Below are 27,167 nucleotides of genomic sequence, written 5' to 3'. Positions count from 1 at the left end.
CGAACGCTGAGAAGGCACATGTATGATCATGGAAAGTAGGAGATAATGCAGTTAAAGGTTTAACATTTAATGGGCTTTTGGAAGAAGGCAGATCTATATGATAAATCAATACACATAAAAACACTAAAGAAACCACTCCGCAAAATCCTGAATAAGGAACTGCAAAAGTTACAAAAGGAGAGGAGAACTGCTCCTTTAAGAGGGACATGAGTTTGAAAGGAAAAAAAACACATATATCCTTGGTGTCTAGTACCTACGAAGAGGAAGGAGGTTTTTGCTCACGTGAAGCTTCCTGACAACAGGATGAAAACCAAGTATAGCAAATGAATGTGAGTGTTACTGGGATGAGTATTGAGATGAGCACTTAGATGAGTATTGAGACGAGCAATGAGATGAGCACAGAGATGAGCACAGGGATGAGCACTGAGATGAGTATTGAGACGAGCACTGAGACGAGCACTGAGAGGAGTACTGAGATGAGCACTGAGATGAGCACCGAGATGAGCACCGAGATGAGCACCGAGATGAGCACTGAGATGAGCACTGAGATGAGCACTGAGATGAGCACCGACATGAGCACCGAGATGAGCACTGAGATGAGTACCGAGATGAGTATTGAGATGAGCACTGAGATGAGCACTGAGATGAGTACCGAGATGAGTATTGAGATGAGCACTGAGATGAGCACTGAGATGAGCACTGAGATGAGTACCGAGATGAGTACCGAGATGAGTACCAAGATGAGTATTGAGATGAGTACTGAGATGAGCACTGAGATGAGTACTGACTATACAAGCAGCTTTCTGACAGGCGAACTGACATTATGTGTTGGCTTATCTGGGTTAGTAGAGAAGGAGACGGAAACAACTGATTGTTCTGGCAGGGCTGCATGGTGTTTGGCTTAAATGATAAAAAAAATTCTGATGGTTTCTAGGCTGCTGGTTCCACATACTGTGAAAAATGAAGAGAGGTCCAAATCAAAACCACATGAGCCCTGATCTCAGTGAGCAAAACTCTGGAAAGGCAAAGAGGACAAAGAAGGAGGGGAAACAGGGAGTGTGTAAGAGAGAGAGAGAGAGAGGGAGGGAGGGAAAGAGAGAGGGGGAGAGGGAGAGAATCAGAGGGAGAGATTCAGAGAGAGAGAGGGAGAAAGAGATGGAGAGAGTAGGTAGAGAGGCATGGGGAGTGAGGGAGAGAGGGGGAGGGATAAGGAGTTGCAGAATGAGAGAGGAAAAATAGAAAAGAGAGAGAGGAGTGGGTGAAGAAGAGTGTGAGTAAAGAATGTCCGCAGAGCTCCACAGCTTCAGAAAACAAACTGGCTTAACGCCTAAGCAATAGATGGAGAAAAGATACAACCCCCCCCCCCCCCCCCAGCATAGTCCACAATAACGTTTTCATACTTTTTGCCCATTCGTCCACACCTAAAATGACATTTCCCACCACCAAAAACACATCTTTACAAATTTGCCCTACAAAGTTGGTGATTCTGAAAATGCTTTGTAGTTCTAGTGTGAACTAATGACTCTCTCTCTCTCTCTTTCTCTCTCTCTTTCACACACACACACACACACACACACACACACACACACACACACACACACACACACACACACACACACACACACACACACACACACACACACACACACACACACACACACACACACACACACACACACACAGACTATGTACATAACGCACAGATGTTGAGACCGTACCTCCACTGTCCTTAAGGTGAAGGGCAATCTTGGTGTCATCTGCAAAAGACGAAAAAGAGCAAAGACAGAGAAAACATGTTACAACATGGAAAAATTATTTCATCCATTAAATAAAAGAATGCATGAAGGAGAATGTTAGGTCTAACCCTCCGCACATAAACTCACACAACCCCCCCATAACAGACACATGCATGCACACACTGTCACGGTGTCCCGACCGTCCCAGACGTCCCGACCGTCCAGACGTCACACACACCTGATATTTTATAGAGATTATCATTGCCACAAGTTCTACCCCACAAAGCAATACTTCAACAGGCCAGCCATGAAATTGAAATTAATAATCCTTGAGTGAAATGTACTTATTTCATATTTCATTCATTTCAGCATTCGATAATCACCAACTTCTAACAACTCGTTTAGGCATTCTACAAGAGCAAATCATTAACATAATGTGGGAAATTTACTTTGATGTGTGTGTGTGTGTGTGCGTGTGTGTGTGTGTGTGTGTGTGTGTGTGGGTGTGTGTGTGTGCATGTGTGTGTGTGTGTGTGTGTGTGTGTGTGTGTGTGTGTGTGTGTGTCTGTGTAGTATTAAAGTTAGGGAGGGGCTCAGAGTTTGTGAATTGAGAGATTAAAATATTTAAACTATTTAAACTATAAAAAGAATGGATAGAATAGATCTTCAATTGGGGAAAAGACAGGAGTAAGAGCAAGAGATAAAGAAAAGAGAGGTAAGAGAGGGAGAGAGAGAGAGAAAGAGGGAGAAAGAGGGAGAGAGGGAATAATGGATAGAAAGACAGGCAAGGGAACACGTGAGCGATACCTTTGATCATTTAAATAGCTTTCCAGTTTAACCTGACCTTGATCTTTTATTGCTTTTGATCTTGCAGCACTCTGAGTCTAGTGATTTTGTGTGTGTGTGTGTGTGTGTGTGTGTGTGTGACCTGGCTCATGGGTGTATGTCTCTTTTTAGCCTTTTTTCCACATAAGATGAACATAGATTCACAAGGTTTCATGAGCTTGGTGCTACTCAGCAATCAGAGTACATTCATCCTCAGCAGCATTCAGCATTCAGAATCAGGATTCAGCAGGATTATGAACCAGTGTGAGATTGGGAATTTAGGAATACTGTCTAACCAGTTATGTTTCATGAGGCTGGAGTAAAGACTGGGCTGAGAATATGCAAAACAAGACAAGTGAAGCGAAGCACGTGTGAAGGAGGGACACATCTAGCCTGCCATCTGGGTTTACTGAGTACTGAGTATTCATTAAAGGTTCAGATTATTAATTGGGTGCTTAATTGACTTAATGGTTTAGATTGATTCAAAGATTAGCCTGCGTTGTTTAATCAGCACAGATACTTCTTCCTGACTTGAAAAGCAGAAACAGCTCATAGCCTTAGTATAAAGATACAGTCGAAAGCCAGTGGTATCCTGAAAAATGTTGTTATTAGCTTGTGTATTGAAACAGCTTAGCTCATATTTAGTAGATACCATCTGCCAATCAATGTAATCCTGTCATAAAGAAGAAAGATAGAGAGAAATTGATAAACAGATACATAAACATTTTCTCACAGTGAATTAACAGGCCTACTTTTCAAAAAGTAATTTTCATTTAATGCCTTGTTCACCCATCAGACATATGCAGTAAAAGCGACATACACTAAAAGGTGTTAAAGGGACACACACTAAAATTGTTAAAGGGACATACACTAAAAGGTGTTAAAGGGACACACACTAAATTGTTAAAGGGACATACACTAAAAGGTTTTAAAGGGACATACACTAAAAGGTGTTAAAGGGACATACACTAAAAGGTGTTAAAGGGACATATACTAAAATTGTTAAAGGGACATACACTAAAAGGTTTTAAAGGGACATACACTAAAAGGTGTTAAAGGGACATACACTAAAAGGTGTTAAAGGGACACCCACTAAAATTGTTAAAGGGACATACACTAAAAGGTTTTAAAGGGACATACACTAAAAGGTGTTAAAGGGACATACACTAAAAGGTTTTAAAGGGACATACACTAAAAGGTGTTAAAGGGACACACACTAAAATTGTTAAAGGGACATACACTAAAAGGTTTTAAAGGGACATATACTAAAAGGTGTTAAAGGGACATACACTAAAAGGTGTTAAAGGGACATACACTAAAAGGTGTTAAAGGGACATATACTAAAAGGTGTTAAAGGGACATACACTAAAAGGTGTTAAAGGGACATATACTAAAGGCATCTGTTAAAGGGATAAAGGGATCAACATTAGAGGTTTAAAGGGATATTATTAAAGGGTCTGAATGGGATAAACTTTAAAGAGTGTTAAAGGGATAACATTGAAGGGTGTTAAAGGGACATGCGTTAATGTGTGTTAAATGGACATGAATTAAAGTGTGTTAAAAGGACCTTCTCTTAGTCCTCTAACAGTATCAAAGGGACATAACATGGAAAGGTGTCAAAGGTTACCCACACTTGACTACATTATACAAAAACATCAGTGTAAACCAGTAGCGAACTGTGACCATTATACCTGGACCCCCTCGAAAAAATTTGTTTCCTCTCCTAATTAACTGCAATAAAAAAAAATTAAATTGAGACGACAGTACAGCTTTAAAATAAACAATAACATATGTACTAGATAACTTCTTAAGCAAAATAAGGTTCCAAGCAAAATAAGGTTCACAGCTCCGTGTTCCTCGTAGCGGAATATGTAAACAACGCGCACGACTGCATCAAAGGAATGAATCGAAACTAGCTAGCGGTGGTACGCTAATGACAGAAATTATCATACAGTTAAGCACGCCCACTAAGAGGGAAGATATGATTGGTCAATTTTACTGTCATTTGAAACTGGCATTGCGCTGAATTATTACTGCCAGGCCCTCTATAAACGAACAGCGGGCATCACAGTCCTGATAGGGGGAGACACAGACTCACAGGCTTCCACTTAACCCCTCACCTTCCAACACAGATTGAATAGACACGGGTGAATAATTTATTTGCTTATATTTTTGTAATTGTTTAGATGTCCGATTGTCAAACTGTAAGTAGAATCAAATAAAATTGGATAAATTATATAATATATATTTATGTTTTAAAGAATATTTTAGGCCCTCTGAGAGGGCGTAGAAGGCCCTGACGGTTCCCCACTGGTGTAAACTTTCTTTTCCTCATTTACAGTCATCCAGCAAAAACAAGTAACAACATTTAATAATTCTATTTGAACATTTGATAAAAAATGTAAAAAAAACATCTGGCTGTGGAAGACCAAGTCCGATGACCACACCGAACTCTTTTTAACATGAGCAGAAAGAGAGAAATTGCAATAGCGAAAGCACTACAGACAGCAGACCATATGTGTGAGAGAGAGATGATGCAGAATCATGTCATCCAATCATGTCACACCTCCAGAAATCACAGTTCTCAGAACAGCACAGCTGTGTCTTTGATCACCTGTGGAAAACTCCAAGATCATCTCTGAAAACCTGTCAGCACTGTGACACCTCCCTGCCCCCCCCCTCCTTACATGCATCAGGTGAGGGTGGAACAACAAATAAATACATAAAGAATGGTAGGATATTATTTCTATATTGTTTCTGAGGATGACTGCTCATTATTTCACAGTTGCACCAAGTCTAGATGTATCTGGGTTAGGTTTATGATCACCAAAACAAAAAACTCAACCTTGCTGTAATTAACACTGATATTGCCTTTTCACTGTGCCAAGCCTTGTGTGACCAAATGACCACAAGTCGAGCGCCTGTGTGTCGTGACACTGGAGCCTTCGGTGAGAAGCGAAGACAGTGTGAGTTGAGCCATTACCTTCCGTAGCTGGCTGGTGGGTGGAGGCGATGTAGCCCGGGTGGAGTCAGCCGCAGTAGCTGATCTGTTTCCTGTTGTTGCTGATGCTGTGGTGGAGGGTGGCAACTGGGTGGTGTTGATGATGTCACAGGTGTTATCTTTTGTCTGAAAGAGTAAACAGAAGACAACCATGTTTTAGCACAAATACGCATGCGAAGGAACACACACACACACACCACACAACACACACACACACACACACACACACACACACCTCATCTGGGCAGCTGTTATCCACCCAGTCCTGCCGATGGCGGTCAAAGCCACTGGAACATCTGAAATAAGACAGATAATTAGCATCACTGTTGAGGAATCTATTACCAACACATTAAACTAACGCATCATGGTAAGATGCTACACAGTCACATTAACCAGTAGACAGTATCCAGTGACTGATTGACTTACTATTTATCTATCTATCTATCTACACTCACCGGCCACGTTATTAAGTACACCTGTCCAACTGCTCATTAAAGCAAATGTCGAATCAGACAATCACATGGCAGTAACTCAGTGTAACATGATCTGCTGCAGTTCAAACCGTGCATCAGAATGGAGAAGAAAGGTGATTTGAGCGTGGTTGTTGGTGCCAGACGGACAGGTCTGAGTATTTAAAAAACTGTCGAGCTACTGGAATTTTCATGCTCACCATCTCTTGGGTTTACAGAGAATGGTCCGAAGAAGAGAAAATATCCAGTGAGCAGCAGTTCTGTGGGTGCAAATGTCTTGTTGATGCCAGAGGAGTACGTCAAGACTAGTTCGAGCTGATAGAATGGCAACAGTAACTCTAATAACCAGTCGTTACAACCGATGTATGCAGAAGAGCATCTCTTAACGCACAACACATTTGAGGTGGATGGTCTACAGCAGCAGAAGACCTCACCAGGTGCCTCTCCTGTCAGCTAAGAACAGAAAACTGAGGCTACAATTCGCACAGATTCACCAAAATTAGACAATCAAATATTGAAAAACTTTCCCTGATTTGATGAGTCTTGATTTCTGCTGTGACATTCGGATGGTAGGGTCAGAATTTGGCATCAACAACATGAAAGCATGGATCCATCCTGCCTTGTATCAACAGTTCATCCTGGTGGTGGTGGTGCAATGGTGTGGGGGATATTTCCTGGCACACTTTGGGCCCATTAATACCATTTGAGCATCGTGTCAACGCCACAGCCTACCTGAGTATTGTTGCTGACCATGTCCATCCCTTTATGACCAGTGTACTATCTTCTGATGGCTACTTCCAGCAGGATAATGCACCATGTCATAAAGCATGAATGATCTCAGACTGGTTTCTTGAACACGACACTGAGTTCACTGTACTCAAATGGCCTCCACAGTCACCAGATCTCAGTCCAATAGATCACCTTTGGGATGTGGTGGAACGGGAGATTCATATCATGGATGTGCAGCTGACAAATCTGCAGCAACTGTGTGATGTTATTATGTCAATATGGACCAGACTCTCTGAGGAATGTTTCCAGTACCTTGTTCAATCTATGCCACAAAGAATTAAAGCAGTTCTGAAGGGAAAATGGGGTCCAACCTGGTACTAGCAAAGTACCTATCTATCTATCTATCTATCTATCTATCTATCTATCTATCTATCTATCTATCTATGTGACGGCAGGGTGAGCGAAAATAAATGGAAGCGATCACGCCAAGTCTCAGGGAAATAGGATGGTTTAATATGTAAAGTGCACAAACCAAACCCGTGAACTGATCCGAATTAAGGATATAATAACCAGCAGTCAACTGGTACAAAGACAAGACATATATAGACGAACAAACGACCCTCAGGTGAGACGGATCGCGGCTCCGCCCACCTGAGGGACGAACACAACACCACACCCACAGGACAAGCTGCTGCTGCTGTAGACGGGGGCGACCAGTAGGGGGCCGCCGTACCGTGACAGATCCCCCTTCCAAGCCGCACTCCCCCTCCACCGGCTGTGCGGCCCTACAGCAGCAGCACACAAAACAAAGGGGCAGGCAGGACAAGGGACACACCCCCTGTAGTCCCGGAGCTGAAACACAAAACACAAACACAGGTTAGCTCGCCTACCTGGGCGGGACCCTGGACCGACTGGGGGCCGTCAACAAGACAAAACCACGCCCCAGGTCGGTCACAGGGCCCTCACGCCCTAACCGGCATTAAGCCGCATAGCCCCACAAGTGCGAGGACGACGGGCCACAGCTCCTTGTCCGTCCGGGGTGTATGGGTGTCCGTCCGGGGTGTATGTGTGTGCAGGTTACCTCCCTGGGGCGTGGCTATGTCACCTCCAGGACCCCGTGGAAGGGTCTCAGTCTTGTGCAGGAGCTCTTCAGACCGGAGCCCCATGGTCCCCAAACATCCGGGGGCCCCAACCCTCTAGAGAGGGGCTCTTTAAGAACGGGCTCCGGTCACCCCACAACATAAGGGGGCTCCTGCCAGGTGGAGACCTCCACAAGGCCCAGGAACGCCACGATCCACCGCCAGGGAGAAACACCTGCACATAAAACACAAATGCACCACACACCCACACACACCAACACAAAACACATACGCGCACTACCCTGATCCCCCTACAATGGGGGAGGGTCTCCGTCTCAGCAGGGGGCTTCCACCTGCTCAGGAGAACCCCCCACGTTCCTGGTCAGGGCCTCCCTCAGGAGCGACGCCCTCCGTGCCACTCCCCGTGGCATGGGACCATCACTGGTCCACCCCCAACACACACTCAAGGGGGAGGAGCATGTGTGGAATTACATACAACATATCACAGGCACGCGTGAACAACACAGCACGCAAAGAACTAGACAAACAAAAAACAGTGTACAAACAATGAACGAACGGGACTCTTACATGCGCGCTCGGTTTATTTTGTGACGTGCCGCTCAGGTTCGCAGTCGCTCCCCTCCCCCACACAAAACACAAAGACGACAGGGGAGCGAGGCGACAGTGACGAGCGGCACCCGCGTCACACACAAAACACTAAACATATAACACCACGAGCACGCACACTGGTCCACACGCCCATCCACACGTACACTTCACCCACACAAAACATGAAGAGTATACAGGGAAGACGCCCTGGTCCTCGCCGTGCAACACAAAACAAACGCACGGCGAAACTCTTCCGACACACAAACAACGGACATGAAGAGCTGTCTCAGGGCAGACTGCCCTGGTCCTCGCCGTGCTACGCACACACACACACACACAACACAAAAGCACGGCGGAGCTCTTCAAACAAAAACACCACGCAGACAAACACTTACCACGAGACATGACCACGAACGAAGGAAAAAGTAAAGGACACTGGCGGCTTCCGAAAGTGGCTGTTATTCTGTGACGAGCAGGGTGAGCGAAAATAAATGGAAGCGATCACGCCAAGTCTCAGGGAAATAGGATGGTTTAATATGTAAAGTGCGCAAACCAAAACCATGAACTGATCCGAATTAAGGATATAATAACCAGCAGTCAACTGGTACAAAGACAAGACATATATAGACGAACAAACGACCCTCAGGTGAGACGGATCGCGGGCTCCGCCCACCTGAGGGACGAACACAACACCACACCACAGGACAAGCTGCTGCTGTAGACGGGGGCGACCAGTAGGGGGCCGCCGTACCGTGACAATCTATCTATCTAAACAGACAAAACTATTGAGTCTGGTATGGGGGGAGAACACAGAGCCCATTGAGAACTGGTTCTCTTCATTTAGGATATAATGTTGAAATCAAGTTGAATAAAAAAATTAAGCTGAAGGAAGACATAATTTTCCAGAAGGATTTGCTGATTCAGATTTGAACCTGCACCAGAGTAAAACTGTAGAGGGAAATAAATTTGGCCATCTACCACTCCCTCGCCCCTCCTGTAGAGGGAAATAAATTTGGCCATCTACCACTCCCTCGCCCCTCTTTCTATCTACCACCATTTCTCTCTACCACTCTCGGTGAGCATGTTAGGCCTTGTAATGGCCTCACTGATCCAGTCATTACTTTTCATACATCCCTGTCTCTGCCAGTCCCCACACAAACTCCCAATCCCCCATTTATCCCTCCGTGAGACATGCTCTCTCTCTTTCTCTTGGGGTTGGAAGAGGGACGCAACCTCACGCCCTGACACACTACAGGAGATTTACTCAACAACTCTGCACGTTACAGAGAGTGTGCACGGGTATATTTGCACACCGCCGTCCAGGCACTGAAGCCAGTCTGTTATCGTGCTGGTTATATCCTTACGCTGGCCTGCTGGGCTGGGTTAGAAGTGTCAGCCTGCACCATGCTGATATTTTTCTACTTTTTAAGTTTGTCAGTGGTGCACTAGCCAGGTCTTACTGCCTGTAGTCACCACTAATCCCTTCTGTTTACATACGCAGGAGAGACCAACACAAGTCAAACCCCTTGTTGAGTCAGTGAGGAGAGTTATTTTGGGCGGCTTGTGTTTTCAGCCGAGAACGAGGAAATCCAAGCTGTCCGTCAGCTGGAGTGTTGAGGCCTGACTCCACCCCACTCAGCTGTGCACCTAAATGCCTAAGCATGATTGGTTCATGCTGTGTAATATGCATAGTAATGCATGCAAATTTAACGGCCTGGGTCGTTCCCAGTAGCCATGGGGCCAGGGGTTTAATGCTTGATCTAGGTTTCCACTGGGGTATGATGCTCAAATCCTATCACAAAAAGCTCATCAGTCACATTCGGATCACAAAATGTTTTTATTATTAAGCTCCAAATAATGGTTAGCATATTTATTATTTCATTTTAATTAGCCTATGGCTGAGTGACTCCATTAAATGACTATAATACCTTTTTTGTACCTGTCTGATTTCCCAGAGCTACTCAGCGCTGTACTACAGCTGGTGTGACGGCAATGACAGTTTGGTGTCCATGCATGACTGCAGATGCCCAATCAGCCCTCTGCTGCCTGCTCTGATTAAACGTCAGCACCGTCACGTTTGATTGTCCTTCTGACAGCAGTACACACAAAGGCTGCATGTGAATGTATGTGTGTGTGAAAGAGAGAGAGAGAGAGAGAGAGAGAGAGAGAGAGAGAGAGAGAGAGAGAGAGAGATGAGAGAGAGAGAGAGAGAGAGAGAGAGAGAGAGAGAGATATGCACAGAAGCAACCTGACAGAAAGTGTTACAGAGGAATCAGTCATTGTAAACCCCCTGGGAAGCACTTGGTCATATTATTAGATAAAGTTTTTACACAGGAACTTGGCCCAGAAACTTGGCACACATCATTATAACATACACATGACCTGGTCACCCACCCACACCCACACACAGACACACACGCACATGCATGCACACACACAGACAACACGCGCACACACACACACACACACACACACACACACACACACACACACACACACACACCACACACACACACACACACACACACACACACACACACACACACACACAGCCTTTGGCATAAAGTCTCACTTTAATTTGTGACATGCTTGCTTTAAATTTCACCTAGTATAGTCAACATAAAAGTGGGTGGCAACTGCGTTGTAACCTGCTCCACCCACAGACCTCCTCAGCACAGCACAGCCAGTAGGACGAGAGTCCACCTCACGGCCTGGTTGCTCTCAACAACGAAGTGTGTATTTAATCAGCGTCCTGCTCAGGCAGACTAAGCTACAGTGTAATTACTCTGAGGGTCCCATCACCAGAGTCAGAAGTACTGCAGCACAAATGCGTTCAGTCTAACTTGTTATAAGCAGTTGTTAAGACATTGGGAGGTTCTGGTTAATAGTAAGTTGGTCAGCAGAGGTGTGATATGTTGGAGGTAAAGTGCAGATGATGATAAAGTTAGAGACATCGGCAAAACACGTACGAAAGTAAAGTGATTAGGGTTGACTACAAATGAGAAGGAGGTCAGGAAGATGAAGGCAGAAAAGAGAGAGAGACAGACAGGAAGGTCATCGGGAGGAATAGAGAGGACAGATCATCGGGACGGATAGAGAGACAGATCATCGGGACGGATAGAGAGACAGATCATCGGGACGGATAGAGAGACAGATCATCGGGACGGATAGAGAGATAGATCATCGGGAGGAATAGAGAGACAGATCATCGGGACGGATAGAGAGATAGATCATCGGGACGGATAGAGAGAGGCTGGCACTTCTTCCCTTTTATAAACAAAGGAGTTGCATGCAGGAGTCTCCACCCCATGATCATTCACTCACGGTCTCTGACTGCAACGCTGACGTCAGCCAAGCGGTTTCACGATGTTCAGATATGCTTCCTGCTTATCTTATTTATGTGGGTTACAATGACCTTCTGAAGCTGAACACATATTCAATGTACAAGAATTATGTGCCATAGCAAACAAGCAATGCTATGAAACATCAACTTCTGGTTTTGTTATGTAGGAACACAGGTTTATTTTAGTCTCTGAATTACAGTGGAGGTTTGATTGTGATTAAACTCTACTAACAAAAGTGTTCTGCATTAATTAATGGATTCAATACTTATTGAAATGCCAGTACGTTGCTACAGCCTGTCCTTTCTCCATTCTGAGACCTAGACAGTATTGTAGAAAATCTCGCTTTCGATCAAAGATCAGATTTTTTAGCTTGCATTGACACAGAAAGTGAAGCGAGAGAATTAATAAAAGAACTAATAAAAGCATGACAGAGGAATGAGGCACTGTCAGAACAGAGACTGGCTGCTAATGATGATTCCCAGTAAGTTCTCATAAAAAGGGCTTTCAGTGTTTCTGATATGAACCCCACCCCCACACTTTCATGCTATCGCTCAGTGTGCTAAAGGAAATGGGATGAGAGGGGAGAGGGGAGGGGGAGGAGAGGAGAGAAGGAGGAGAGGGGAGAGGGAGGAGAGAAGAGAGGGAGGAGAGGGAATGGGAGGAGAAGGGAGGAGAGAAGATGGGAGGAGAGGAGAGGGGAGGAGAGAAGATGGAGAAGGGGAAAAGGGAGGAGAAGGGAAGAGCAATGGGGAAGAGAAAAGGGGAGAGGAGAGGGGAGGAGAGAGGAGAGGGAGGAGAGGGGATGGAAGGAGAGGAGAGGGGAGGAGAGAGGAGAGAGGAGAGAGGGAGGAGAGGGGATGGAAGGAGAGGAGAGGAAAGGGGAGGAGAGAGGAGAGAGGAGAGAGGGAGGAGAGGGGATGGAAGGAGAGGGGAGGAGAGAGGAGAGGGAGGAGAGGGGATGGAAGGAGAGGAGAGGGGAGGAGAGAGGAGAGAGGAGAGAGGGAGGAGAGGAGAGAGGGGAGGAGAGGGGAGGAGAGGAGAGAGAACAAAAGCAGTTGCTAAGAAGTGGGAGGCCAACAGAGCATGAAGGAGCAAGCTCAGAATAAATGTGGGAAATGGCAAGAGAGAAGTGAAGAAGACAGGGAGAGATAAAGAGAGAGAGAGAGGACGAGAGAGCGACAGAGAGTGAGAGAGAGCAGAAAAATAGGGCGAGATGGATGGAGATGGAGTCAGAGATTAGATTACGGAAGAAGACGCTTTCAGTCAGCGCATTTCATGGCGAGCACGCTTATTCTCTTGGCACCGTTCCAACCTCGCGCCGGGGACAGAACGATGGACTGAGACAGAAAATGTCTGGGACAAAAAGGGACAGCAGGACAGTTTGAGCCTCAGCAGGACAGTGTGAGCCTCAGAGCCTAGCCTGCGTGAAGTCAAGACATGAGAAAGCGAACAGGGACACACTCGAAGACGGATTAAAGGGCTTGTGTTTCCCCTTGCTGGTTGAATAATTTCCCGGGTGGGTGGGGGGGGGGGGGGGGTGGGGGGGGGGGGTGTGGACAAGGCTGAGGGACACCAGCAGCTCTTACCTGCCGAGTCGGTGGCACCAGCTACAGTTGAAGTTGATCTGTGCAGTGATGCAGGTGGAACAGCTCCTGAACTGGAGACAGGCTGGGTTGGGGTGAGGTGGGGTGGAGAGGGGTTGGGGGTGAGACAGAGACGGTTGCTGCAGCAGACACATAGGATGTAACAAGCAAACAGTAGGAACTCCAATTACATGAAGACCAGAACTGATTCACAGCCTATTAAATGGGCACAAAGCGCTTTAAGCCCAGCAGCCATTGGTTTGACAGACTGGAGACAACAGTGTGTTTATTTGTGGATTATTTATCTGGGCAGATGTGCTTTTGGAGAATACTGTGCGTGTGTTTGTGAGAGAGAGCAGATAGATAGATAGATAGATAGATAGATAGACAGACAGACAGAAAGTGAGTGAGTGAGTGAGTGTATTATCTTACTAGGCAGTGGCATCATCTCCACTGCTGTGCTGTTTGTGATTCTTGTCTTGAGCAACTCCACACGATGATACTCATATATGGTCTTCCTCCGGACATCTAAAGAGACACACACATACACGCACACAAACACACACCACAAATTCCATCAGTGAAAATATACAACAGAGAGAGAGCAAAGGAGAAAAAGAAAAAGTGACAGGCACACTAAAGGCAGGAAGAACGCCGCCACTCATTTTCTCCTTTATTTCCTGGTATCCTCTGCTCAGCTCGGCCCACAGCCCCTCTCATGTCACGTTGGTACCGTCTGCCGCTGGACTGTCGGCACCATGCATTTCTGCCGTTAGCAACATGTCGTTAAACGTTTTCTAGGGTCACGTGGCTTCGTCCATGCCACACAGCACATGGTCTCCCTCGCACATGGAAGGAGAAATGAGACCAAATGCTCCTGAAGTGGACGGGGGCAGATTTTAATGAGATCGGACATGTTCATGGAAGCGTTACACGATGAACGCCAGCACCAATAACTGTGGGGTACTGACATTGGTGATGAGAGGTTTGCATGGACATGAATGAAAATCAGTTTAGTGTTTAATATTGTGTGGGACTAAAGTGTAATTAACGTATCTCTCTCTCTCTCTCGTTATTCTTTCACTCTCTCTTTCTTTCTTGAACAGACATGTTTACAAAGAAATTTCACAATAAATGAAGTTTGTGACAAGTTGGTGAATTAGCTCAAGCAGTGATCTGGAAAATTGAATGACTTTACAAAGTAAAGAAACAAGTAACAAGTAGTGTGTGTGTATGTGTGTGTGTATGTGTGTGTGTGCGTGTGTGTGCACGCAAGTGTGTTAGACATCTGTATTCTCACATTTGTCAAACCTTTATTCTCACACTGGTTAAATAATTTAGTGCCTGCACAAACCACCTGGAACAGAATTTGCGCACAAACATAGCATCAGGGATGTGCGCGCGTGAGCACATGCGTGTGTGTCTGTGTACGTGTGCATGTGTGTGTCTGTGTGCGCGTGTCTGTGTGTGTGTATGTATGTATGTGTGTGTATGTGTATGTTACCAAGGCAACACAGATTTTGGTCTGACTTTTGGTAGCAGGACATTGACGCAGTAATCCGTGCCGATGGCTTCAAATGGGAAATCTCAACAGAAACGGCACTCAAAGCAGTGACTGCATATAAAATCTCCATGTAAACTAAGTCCAAGTCCCACAAGGCTCAGTCCTAGGACCTATTTTTCTCTCTTTGCACACTCATTCCCTTGGTGACACTTATTTCTTCTCCTATCACCCAACAAATTCTTTCCTTCCCACATTCTGATACCCAGGTTACTTGGTGTATGTCACCATGCTTGGCGAATATTATTTCATAGGTGAGTACTCACCACCTGAAGCTCAACCCTAGCAAAACTTCTGTACATTCCATGAACCCCAAACCCAAATAACCCCACCATTTCTCTTGAGAACAGCCTGTTATCACTACCTTATCACTATCAGAATCTGCAGAATCTAAGCCTGGGTGTAACTTTGGACAACCAGTTGTCTTTCTCAACACGTTTCAAACCTGACCGGAGGAGATTTCTCCTCTGCAACACGCAGAGAGTATGATGCTTTCTTTCACAGGAAGCTACCCAGGTGCTTGTGCAGTCTATAATCATCTCAAAGCTGGACTACTGCAACTCACTACTTGTGGGTCTTCTTCTGATGTGTCATCAGACCTCTACATCTGATCCAGAATGCAGTAGCTTGACTGATCTTCAATCTCCCTAAGTTCACACATCACTCCAATGCTGCGTTCTCTTCACAGTTCTCTTCAGAGTCTTCCAGTAGCTGCATGCATCAGATAGAAAACACTGATGCTTGCCTAAAAAGCCAAAAAATAAAACCTCAAAATCTCAAGAATAGCTTGAGACTTGAAGTGTTATGCTTAAAGTCTCATGGAAGACAAACCTCAAGACTATTCTCTGTTCTGGCTCCAAGATGGTAGAACAATCTTCTGCTAGATGTTTGGACTGCAGAATCTCTTGAACCTTAACTATAACTGTAGAACAACCTTTTGTCCACAAATACAGACTTGTGCTAACGGGTCGCCTAATGGAGGATGGGTTCCCTTTTGAATCTTGGTCCTCCCGAGGTTTCTTCCTAATCCCCACCATTATAGGGAGTTTTTCCTTGCCACTGTCGCCTTTGGCTTGTTCATTAGGGATCTGGACCCATACGATTGTAAAGCTGCTTTGTGACAACATGTGTTGTGAAAAAAGCTATATAAATAAATTTGACTTGACTGGACTTGACTTGGATGTAGGTATGTGGTTGTGTAGGTGGATGTGGGGGGGGGGGTGTTCTGGTGTATGTAGATATGGGGGGGGGGGGTTCTGGTGTAGGTAGATATGGGGGGGGGGGTTCTGGTGTAGGTAGATATGGGGGTTCTGGTGTAGGTAGATGTGGGCGGGGGGGTTCTGGTGTAAGTGGATGTGGGGGGGGGGTTCTGGTGTAGGTAGATATGGGGGGGTGTTCTGGTGTATGTAGATATGGGGGGGGTTCTGGTGTAGGTAGATATGGGGGGGGGGTTCTGGTGTAGGTAGATATGGGGGTTCTGGTGTAGGTAGATGTGGGCGGGGGGGTTCTGGTGTAAGTGGATGTGGGGGGGGGGGGGGTTCTGGTGTAAGTGCATGTGGGGGGGGTTCTGGTGTAGGTAGATATGGGGGGGGGTTCTGGTGTAGGTAGATGTGGGCGGGGGGATCTGGTGTAGGTTGATGTGAGGGGGGGTTCTGGTGTAGGTAGATGTGGGCGGGGGGGGTTCTGGTGTATGTAGATATGGGGGGGGGGGGGGTTCTGGTGTAGGTAGATATGGGGGTTCTGGTGTAAGTGGTATGTGGGGGGGGGGTTCTGGTGTAAGTGGATGTGGGGGGGTTCTGGTGTAGGTAGATGTGGGCGGGGGGGTTCTGGTGTAAGTGGATGTGGGGGGGGGGGGTTCTGGTGTAGGTAGATATGGGGGTTCTGGTGTAGGTAGATGTGGGGGGGGGGTCTGGTGTAAGTGGATGTGGAGGGGGGTTCTGGTGTAGGTAGATGTGGGGGGGTTCTGGTGTAAGTGGATGTGAGGGGGGTTCTGGTGTAGGTAGATGTGGGGGGGTTCTGGTGTAGGTCGATGTGGGGGGGGGGTTCTGGTGTAAGTAGGATGTGGGGGGGGGTTCTGGGTGTAGGTAGATGTGGGGGGGGGGTTCTGGTGTAGGTAGATATGGGGGTTCTGGTGTAGGTAGATGTGGGCGGGGGGGTTCTGGTGTAAGTGGATGTGGGGGGGGGGTTCTGGTGTAGGTAGATATGGGGGGGTGTTCTGGTGTATGTAGATATGGGGGGGGTTCTGGTGTAGGTAGATATGGGGGGGGGGGGGTTCTGGTGTAGGTAGATATGGGGGTTCTGTGTAGGTAGATGTGGGCGGGGGGGTTTCTGGTGTAGTGATGTGGGGGGGGGGGTTCTGGTGTAAGTGGATGTGGGGGGGTTCAGGTGTAGGTAGATGTGGGCGGGGGGGTTCTGGTGTAAGTGGATGTGGGGGGGGGGGGGTTCTGGTGTAAGTGCATGTGGGGGGGGTTCTGGTGTAGGTAGATATGGGGGGGGTTCTGGTGTCGGTAGATGTGGGCGGGGGGATCTGGTGTAGGTTGATGTATGAGGGGGGTTCTGGTGTAAGTGGATGTGGGGGGGGGTTTCTGGTGTAAGTGGATGTGGGGGGGGTTCTGGTGTAGGTAGATGTGGGCGGGGGGGTTTCTGGTGTAAGTGGATGTGGGGGGGGGGTTCTGGTGTAGGTAGATATGGGGGTTCTGGTGTAGGTAGATGTGGGGGGGGGGGTTCTGGTGTAAGTGGATGTGGAGGGGGGTTCTGGTGTAGGTAGATGTGGGGGGGGTTCTGGTGTAAGTGGATGTGAGGGGGTTCTGGTGTAGGTAGATGTGGGGGGGTTCTGGTGTAGGTAGATTTGGGGGGGGGGGTTCTGGTGTAAGTGGATGTGGGGGGGGGTTCTGGTGTAGGTAGATGTGGGGGGGGGTTCTGGTGTAAGTGGATGTGGGTATGTGGTTGTGCAGGTGGATGCGGGGGGGTTCTGGTGTAGGAGGATGGGGGGGTTCTGGTGTAGGTAGATGTGGTGGGGTTCTGGTGTAGGTAGATGGGGGGGGGGGGGGGGGTTCTGGAGTAAAGTGGATGTGGGTATGTGGTTGTGTAGGTAGATGTCGTGGGGTTCCCACACCTTGGTTAACATCAGATTCAAGGACCTTTCAATGACTTTCCAGGACCAACTTCCTCAAATTCAAGGACTGCACCTAGCCAGCATTTACCTACTCTTACCCCTGAATATGTTATCAAAAAACGATGTTAATACAACGCAAATTCAAAAGACCGAATGCCATTTCAAGACATGCATCCTGAAATGTACTGTGCATGACATTAAGCACTGATTAAACGAAAACTTAATTCACACTCAACATGACTGGCAATTTAGCAGTTGACCTGCGAGAAGATGACATTCACGTAAAAGCGGCTACACATACACTACCGTTCAAAAGTTTGGGGTCACTTAGAAATGTTCTTATTTTTAAAAGAAAAGCAGTTTTTTTTTCAATTTTTTTTGCAACATTAAATGCAACATTAAATGCATCAAAAATACACTCTATACATTATTAATGTGGTAACTGACTATTCTAGCTGTAAACGTCTGGTTTTTAATGCAATATCTACATAGATGTATGGAGACCCATTTCCAACAACCATCACTCCAATGTTTTAATGGTACATTGTGTTTGCTAACTGTGTAAGGAGGCTATTAGATATTAGAAAACCCTTGAAAACCCTTGTGCAAGTAGGTTAGCACACCTGAAAACAGTTTTGCTGATTAGAGAAGCTATAAAACTGACCTTCCTTTAAGCTAGTTGAGAATCTGGAGCATTATAATTGTTGTTCGATTAAACTCACAAAATGGCCAGAAAAAGACAACTTTCAATTGAAAACTCGACAGTCTATTCTTGTTCTGAGAAATGAAGTCTATTCCATACGAGACATTGCCAAGAAACTGAAGATTTCCTACAATGGTGTGTACTACTCCCTTCAGAGGAGAGCACAGACAGGCTCTAACCAGAGTAGAAGGAGAAGTGGAAGGCCCCGCTGCACAACTGAGCAAGAAGACAAGTACATTAGAGTCTCCAGTTTGAGAAATCGACGCCTCACAGGTCCTCAACTGGCAGCTTCATTAAATAGTACCCGCAAAACGCCAGTGTCAACGTCTACAGTGAAGAGGCGACTCCGGGATGCTGGCCTTCAGGGCAGAGTGGCAAAGAAAAAGCCATATCTGGCTAATAAAAGAAAAAGATTAATATGGGCAAAAGAACACAGACATTGGACAGAGGAAGATTGGAAAAAAGTGTTATGGACAGACGAATCAAAGTTTGAGGTGTTTGGATCACACAGACAAACATTTGTGAGACGCAGAACAACTGAAAAGATGCTGGATGAGTGCCTGACACCATCTGTCAAACATGGTGGAGGTAATGTGATGGTCTGGGGTTGCTTTGGTGCTGGTAAAGTGGGACATTTGTACAAGGTAAAAGGGATTTTGAATAAGGAAGACTATCACTCCATTTTGCAACACCATGCCATACCCTGTGGACAGCGCTTGATTGGAGCCAATTTCATCCTGCAACAGGACAATGACCCAAAGCACACCTCCAAATTATGCACAAACTATTTAGAGAAGAAGTTGGCAGCCGATGTTTTATCGGTAATGGAGTGGCCAGCGCAGTCACCAGATCTCAACCCCATTGAACTGTTGTGGGAGCAGCTTGACCGTATGGTACGAAAAAAGTGCCCATCAACCCAATCAAACTTGTTGGAGCGGCTTCTGGAAGCATGGGGTGAAATTTCTCCAGATTACCTCAGCAAATTAACAGCTAGAATGCCAAAGGTCTGCAATGCTGTAATTGCTGCATTTTTTGACGAAAGCCAAGTTTAAAGTTAATTATTGTTAAGAAAATTATTAAAAAAAAAAAAAAAAAAAACATTATTTCTACCTTGTCAATGTCTGGACTATATTTCTATTCATTTTGCAACTCATTAGATAAATAAAAGTATGAGATTTCAGGGAAAACACAAAATTGTCTAGGTGACCCCAAACTTTTGAACGGTAGTGTACGTTAACTACATACAGGAAACACCAGCTTTCGGTGCTGAACAAACAAACAAAAATTTCTCTACAGGAGAATGACCAAACTTTTGCAAAGTAAAAGTCAGCATAGGCCCTGTAGAATCAATATAATTTTAAATGAACTTGTGCTGGCAAAATAATGATACATTGACAGTAGACAAATAGTAATAACAATAATACACATATGCATATACACATACAGTTGTGACGGATCCCTCTGACTTGATAGACGTCACTTTTATTTTAGCGACGTCACTTTTATTTTAGCGTTTAATGTGCACGAAAAACACAGATATAGCGCAATAGCGCACGTAGAACACTCAGCATACACTCACAACGTGTAGACTTAGACAACGACGAGCACAGGGACACTGCGCGAGCGCACATTAAATAGACAAACCACATTAGCCCCACGTGATCACGAGACGATTCACAGGTGAGACTTATTAATCACACGACATAACCCTAACCACAGATATCCACTGACGCAGACAAAGCACGTGGACAACGTTGACACACGCCCAAAAGGGAGGGGCCGGGGTCCTCAAAGTGACAACAGTACATACATAAAACAGAGGAGCAAAGCCATATGAGATTAGAACTATAGATTTCTAGAGAAATCTGGTGTGAGATGATTCTAGTATTTTCCAAGTTTTTTTATCTACTTAATGAAGAGTAATATGAATTTAATTCGTTCATAAAGAGAAAAGAAGGCTTTTAACCACTCCACTTACTGTAGTGAATGTGGTATTTTGCTAAAAGTACGACTACATTTATGGCATCAGAGAAATCCGAACTTAAGTTTTCCACATAAAGTAAAAAGGTATCAAAAGAATGAATGTTAAGTTTGAGATTAATCGAGTTTCTAGTGTCCATGCTAAAACTTTGTGAATGTTGACATGAGAAAACAAATGCTCCTGCAATTCATCTTCTGACTTACAAAAGGTACATGAATCCACATAAAGTTTAAATCTTCTTTCAAGAAACATTGCTACAGGATATATCTTATTTAATACCCTATTTATTATTTTGAAATGAATCTCTTTTACTTTAGAACAGGTGTACTCAACTAAATTTGTCCGCGGTCCAATTTTGGCAGATACCTGTGACCTGAGGTCCGGTGCGGCGGGGGGGTGGCGAACGTAAGTTGTTGTGCGGGGTGGGGGTGGGGGGGGGGGGGGGGGGGGGGGGGTTGGCGAACGTAACACTCGTGACGAAGTGTTTTTTTCAATAGCCCTGAAATATTGCTACGGTTTTGTTTTGGTCCGCATCCAGTTAATCAGGAATGAGATTGGGTCGGACAGGACTGCGTTCGGGTACGGATCCGGACTGCGGTCCGCCAGTTGAGTACCCCTGCTTTAGAAGATATGGGCCATTTGACAAGCCCATTGTGGTTTTATAATATGTATTTCTTGAAAGAATCTCTATTACATCTTTTGTCTCATACCATCAGTGATTGTGACGGGTAGGGTGAGCGAAAATAAATGGAAGCGATCACGCCAAGTCTCAGGGAAATAGGATGGTTTAATATGTAAAGTGCGCAAACCAAAACCCGTGAACTGATCCGAATTAAGGATATAATAACCAGCGGTCAACTGGTACAAAGACAAGACATATATAGACGAACAAACGACCCTCAGGTGAGACGGATCGCGGGCTCCGCCCACCCGAGGGACGAACACAATGCCACACCCACAGGACAAGCTGCTGCTGTAGACGGGGGGCGACCAGTAGGGGGCCGCCGTACCGTGACAGATCCCCCCTCCAAGCCGCACTCCCCTCCACCGGGCTGTGCGGCCTACAGCAGCAGCACACAAAACAAAGGGGCAGGCAGGCAGGGACAAGGGACACACCCCCTGTAGTCCCGGAGCTGAAACACAAAACACAAACACAGGTTAGCTCGCCTACCTGGGCGGGACCCTGGACTGACTGGGCCGTCAACAAGACAAAACCACGCCCCGGTCGGTCACAGGGCCCTCACGCCCTAACCGGCCTTAAGCCGCATAGCCCCACAGGTGCGAGGACGACGGGCCACGGCTCCTTGTCCGTCCGGGGGTATGTGTGTGCAGGTTACCTCCCTGGGGCGTGGCTACGTCACCCCCAGGACCCCGTGGAAGGGTCTCCGTCCTGTGCAGGAGCTCTTCAGACCGGAGCCCCATGGTCCCCAAACATCCGGGGGCCCAAGCCCTCTAGGGAGGGGCTCTTTAAGACCGGGCTCCGGTCACCCCACAACATAAGGGGGCTCCTGCCAGGTGGAGACCCCCACAAGGCCCAGGAACGCCACAATTCACCGCCAGGGAGAAGCACCTGCACATAAAACACAAATGCACACACACACCCACACACACCAACACAGAACACAAACGCGCACTACCCTGATCCCCCCTCCAGGGGGGAGGGGTCGCCATCCTAACTCAGGAGAACCCCCCACTTACCTGGTCAGGGCCTCCCTCGGGAGCGACGCCCTCCGTGCCACTCCCCGTGGCACGGGACCACAGCCGGTCCTCCCCCAAACACACACTTAAGGGGAGGAGCATGCGTGGAATTACAAGCAACAAAACCACAAACACGCGAGAACAACACACACATGCAAAGACTAGACAAACAAAAAACAGTGTACAAACAATGAACGAATGGGACTCTTACATGCGCGCTCGGTAATTTTGTGACGTGCCGCTCAGGTTCGCAGTCGCTCCCCCACACAAAACACAAGACAACAGGGGAGCGAAGCGACAGTGACGAGCGGCACCCGCGTCACACACGAAACACTAAACATATAACACCACGAGCACGCACACTGGTCCACACGCCCATTCACACGTACACTTCACCCACACAAAACATGAAGAGTATACAGGGAAGACGCCCTGGTCCTCGTCGTGCAACACACAAAACAAACGCATGGCGAAACTCTTCAGACAGACAAACAACGGACATGAAGAGCTGTCTCAGGGCAGACTGCCCTGGTCCTCACCGTGCTACACACACACACAACACAAAAGCACGGCGGAGCTCTTCAAACAAAACACCACGCAGACAAACACTTACCATGAGACATGACCACGAACGAAGGAAAAAGCAAAGGAGACTGGCGGCTTCCGAAAGTGGCTGGTTATTCTGTGACGGGTAGGGTGAGCGAAAATAAATGGAAGCGATCACGCCAAGTCTCAGGGAAATAGGATGGTTTAATATGTAAAGTGCGCAAACCAAAACCCCGTGAACTGGTCCGAATTAAGGATATAATAACCAGCGGTCAACTGGTACAAAGACAAGACATATATAGACGAACAAACGACCCTCAGGTGAGACGGATCGCGGGCTCCGCCCACCCGAGGGACGAACACAATGCCACACCCACAGGACAAGCTGCTGCTGTAGACGGGGGCGACCAGTAGGGGGCCGCCGTACCGTGACAGTGATAATCTGGTTATTACACTTGAAGTCAACTAAGTTAGTCATTCACTTTTAACATGGGCATCGAAACAGTCAACTCTGAATATAAAATGACATTTTTGATTAATTGAATTAATGCTAAAGGAATCACTTTGCAGACTTTCTTAAAATCTTTATAACAACTATCATATCAGATCATATTTTTCAACAAAGGATGAGAAATTTAAAACATTATCACAATCTTTTTCATAGCAATCTTTTGTAAATATTGACTTCCTACCAACTGTGCCCTATTATTCCTTGGCTGCGGTCTTCATCCATGTGAAATTGAAACCCCCCAAAATATTCAAGGACCTTCAAGGACGGCTGTCTTTTATGCCTGTTTTCAAAAACTTTCTAGGGCCTTGAACTTATTTTTTCAGATTCACAAACTTTCAAGGATTTCAAGGACCCGTGGGAACCCTGGGTGTAAGTAGATATGGGGGGGGGGGGTTCTGGTGTAGGTAGATGTGGTGGGGTTCTGGTGTAAATAGATATGGGGGGGGGGGGGGGGGGTTCTGGTGTAGGTAGATATGGGGGGGGGGGGTTCTGGTGTAGGTAGATGTGGTGGGGTTCTGGTGTAGGTAGATGTGAGTTGGGGGTTCTGGTGTAAGTGGATGTGGGTATGTGGTTGTGCAGGTGGATGCAGGGGGGGTTCTGGTGTAGGTAGATGTGGGGGGGTTCTGGTGTAGGTAGATATGGGGGGTTCTGGTGTAAGTGGATGTGGGTATGTGGTTGTGCAGGTGGATGTGGAGGGGGGGGGGTTTCTGGTGTAGGAGGACGTGCTACTTTGAGAGCTTTAGGGCAGGCAATTCTGTTCTGTTCAGTCACAGATGTTCAGAGGGTTAAAAGCCTTTCCTGTAGCTAATTACCTGGTCAGTCTGTGAGGCGTAACGAGGCTTCTCTGCAGGATGCTGGCATTCTGCCTGCAGGTGTGTGTGTGTGTGTGTGTGTGTGTGTGTGTGTGTGTGTGTGTGTGTGTGTGTTTGTGTGTGTGTGTGTGTGTGTGTGTGTGTGTGTGTGCATTTAATCCTGATTCTGTTAGGTGTCTAATCAGTTTCAAAGCTTTAATTGGTAACAGCAAACAACAGCTGTGTGTCTCTCCATCTTTCCATCAAATTCTGATGCATCGTCAGTCTTTCACCCTCTAACTAAACCTCTCCTCTTTCTCTCTCCTCCTTCTCTCTTCTCTCTCTCTCATTATTGTCACAATCCAGGAGACAGATTGAGGTCAAAAGATGAAGATGCTGCCCTTTCCTCGCTGACAACACAAGCATATGCACGCACACATGTACGCGTGATATCAGAACCAACCACTTCCGTAAATGCCAAATGTTCGATGCACAGCATTCTGGTGGCGGTGGCAGTGTAGCCTCTCACGTCTTGCCCTTACCCAGACGTGGTTTTAGTTAACTGCTCTTCCTGAAGGAGCACAGCTCACCTCCTACTGAGCTAGACGTTACCTCACCATCAAAGCATCATGTCTGTTAAAAGACAGACGGCTGAGGGGGCTCGAGAGACTCCAACGCCCTGCACCCTCAATGGCAAACATTAAAAAAGACAGAAGAAGACGATTAAAAAACACCTTCAGGTAACTTCACAAAATAAAAAAAACACACTCATTAGGTACTGCAGAACTCTTAAATGAATAATAATGAAATAAGTAAAAAAACATCACTTTACAAAAACACAGTAGTGAATATGAACAGGGAACAGTGCTATTAGAACAACGCTTAAGCTGAGCTGTGTATTAACGTCATTCCTGACACGTTGCTGCTGGCTTTGGATGAAGCAGCAGTGGTGGAGTTCTCAGCACTGCCTCACTCCTCCACCTCTCCACCCATCGTGACGTGCCTCACTCCTCCACCTCTCCACCCGTCGTGACGTGCCTCACTCCTCCACATCTCCACCCGTCGTGACGTGCCTCACTCCTCCACCTCTCCACCCGTTGTGACGTGCCTCACTCCTCCACCTCTCCACCCGTCGTGACGTGCCTCACTCCTCCACCTCTCCACCCGTCGTGACGTGCCTCACTCCTCCACCTCTCCACCCGTCGTGACGTGCCTCACTCCTCCACCTCTCCACCCGTCGTGACGTGCCTCAAGCCTGGTTTATACTCGACGCGCCGCGAGCGGCGCGAGGGTCCGCGCGGCGAAAATGACGTAATCGCTGTGGCTCCGCCCGTGCGCGAGGGCACCTCTCGAATTTTGTAACTTCGCGCGCGCGCCGCGCTTCAGCGCGATGGACAAAGTCATGTTTGCCGGGTTCATACACCTTTATAAGGTGGAATTAAAGCACTTGTACGTCACTTTAAAGGTCTATTTCAGTATTTCCCAGCACGTTAAACTTAATTAAGTTAAATATTTATACATATACTCGAAATGAATCGAAATAATTCGCTTTTTTTATCACATTATTTAATGGTTGTTTATTTGTTTATTTTCAAAACGCCAAATCTTAACGTCTTCACGTTCTCTCATGTTTCGTCCTGGAATTACAAGAGGCTCGTATTTGTTAACGTAATTTCAACATTTTAATGTACTTTAGCCTAAATTCCAGCACTTTTCAAACCTGAAACACAAAGCAACATCAAAATGCGTCAGGTAAATGTTCATTCCCCTTTTTTGAGGGGTGTTTCTTTATACTACCACATATCGTTTCGGACAACATTGCAAAGCCATATTTATGTTTGATGCCTGGTGTATATAGGTCTCTGGTCAGGTAAAAATGTTCTTTCACCGGTTTTGCAGGGGTTTTTTATTCTCCACTGCCACCTATCGCCACCTATCGTTTCGGAGAACACTGCAGCGACGCTCGCGACGTTCGCGAAAGTATAAACGCCTACACCGCTCGCGCAGGGTCGCGCAAGGTGGGCGGAGCCGCGCGCTACGGTCGCTCGCGAAAGTATAAACCAGGCTTCACTCCTCCACCTCTCCACCCGTCGTGACGTGCCTCACTCCTCCACATCTCCACCCGTCGTGACGTGCCTCACTCCTCCACATCTCCACCCGTCGTGACGTGCCTCACTCCTCCACCTCTCCACCCGTCGTGACGTGCCTCACTCCTCCACCTCTCCACCCGTCGTGACGTGCCTCACTCCTCCACATCTCCACCCGTCGTGACGTGCCTCACTCCTCCACATCTCCACCCGTCGTGACGTGCCTCACTCCTCCACCTCTCCACCCGTCGTGACGTGCCTCACTCCTCCACCTCTCCACCCGTCGTGACGTGCCTCACTCCTCCACCTCTCCACCCGTCGTGACGTGCCTCACTCCTCCACCTCTCCACCCGTCGTGACGTGCCTCACTCCTCCACCTCTCCACCCGTCGTGACGTGCCTCACTCCTCCACATCTCCACCCGTCGTGACGTGCCTCACTCCTCCACATCTCCACCCGTCGTGACGTGCCTCACTCCTCTACCTCTCCACCCATTGTGACGGAGGGCCAGACGGCGCTCTAACCAGAGGGTGGGCGGCTCTGCAGGACGGCTCTGTCATCGCCGCAACGTCGCAGTTTGAAGTTCGTTAGCGGTAATACAGGCCGCCTCTCCTCAGACACCCCTCGACTCCACAAACAGAAACGACCTCCTCAGTGCGCTGCTGGGTGAATGTCAAATTACTCCAGACAATTCGCATACATTAGCTAGTGCTGTATTAACTTGTTTGGCCCAGCAAGTCAAAAACATTGTAAATATTCCTCTGAATATTTTTATAGTTTCGCATGCCAGTTACGCAAG

At 47.0% G+C, this 27,167-nt stretch overlaps 1 protein-coding gene across 1 annotated transcript in view; it reads right to left on the bottom strand.

Annotated features, from left to right (window-relative positions):
• LOC143501966 (plexin domain-containing protein 2-like) overlaps positions 1 to 27,167 on the bottom strand; it is a 93,898-nt gene that overhangs the window by 8,861 nt on the left and 57,870 nt on the right. The window contains exons 8-12 of the mRNA XM_076995137.1: positions 13,809 to 13,904; positions 13,380 to 13,461; positions 5,798 to 5,858; positions 5,553 to 5,688; positions 1,719 to 1,766 (exon numbers count right to left, since the gene is read on the bottom strand). Of these exons, the coding sequence (XP_076851252.1) occupies positions 1,719 to 1,766; positions 5,553 to 5,688; positions 5,798 to 5,858; positions 13,380 to 13,461; positions 13,809 to 13,904 (423 nt within the window). The remainder of the gene's footprint in view (positions 1 to 1,718; positions 1,767 to 5,552; positions 5,689 to 5,797; positions 5,859 to 13,379; positions 13,462 to 13,808; positions 13,905 to 27,167) is intronic.

Source organism: Brachyhypopomus gauderio, unplaced genomic scaffold (assembly GCF_052324685.1).
Source record: "Brachyhypopomus gauderio isolate BG-103 unplaced genomic scaffold, BGAUD_0.2 sc183, whole genome shotgun sequence".
In the NCBI taxonomy this organism is placed as follows: domain Eukaryota; kingdom Metazoa; phylum Chordata; class Actinopteri; order Gymnotiformes; family Hypopomidae; genus Brachyhypopomus; species Brachyhypopomus gauderio.
This window is presented reverse-complemented; position numbering and strand designations above follow the sequence as displayed.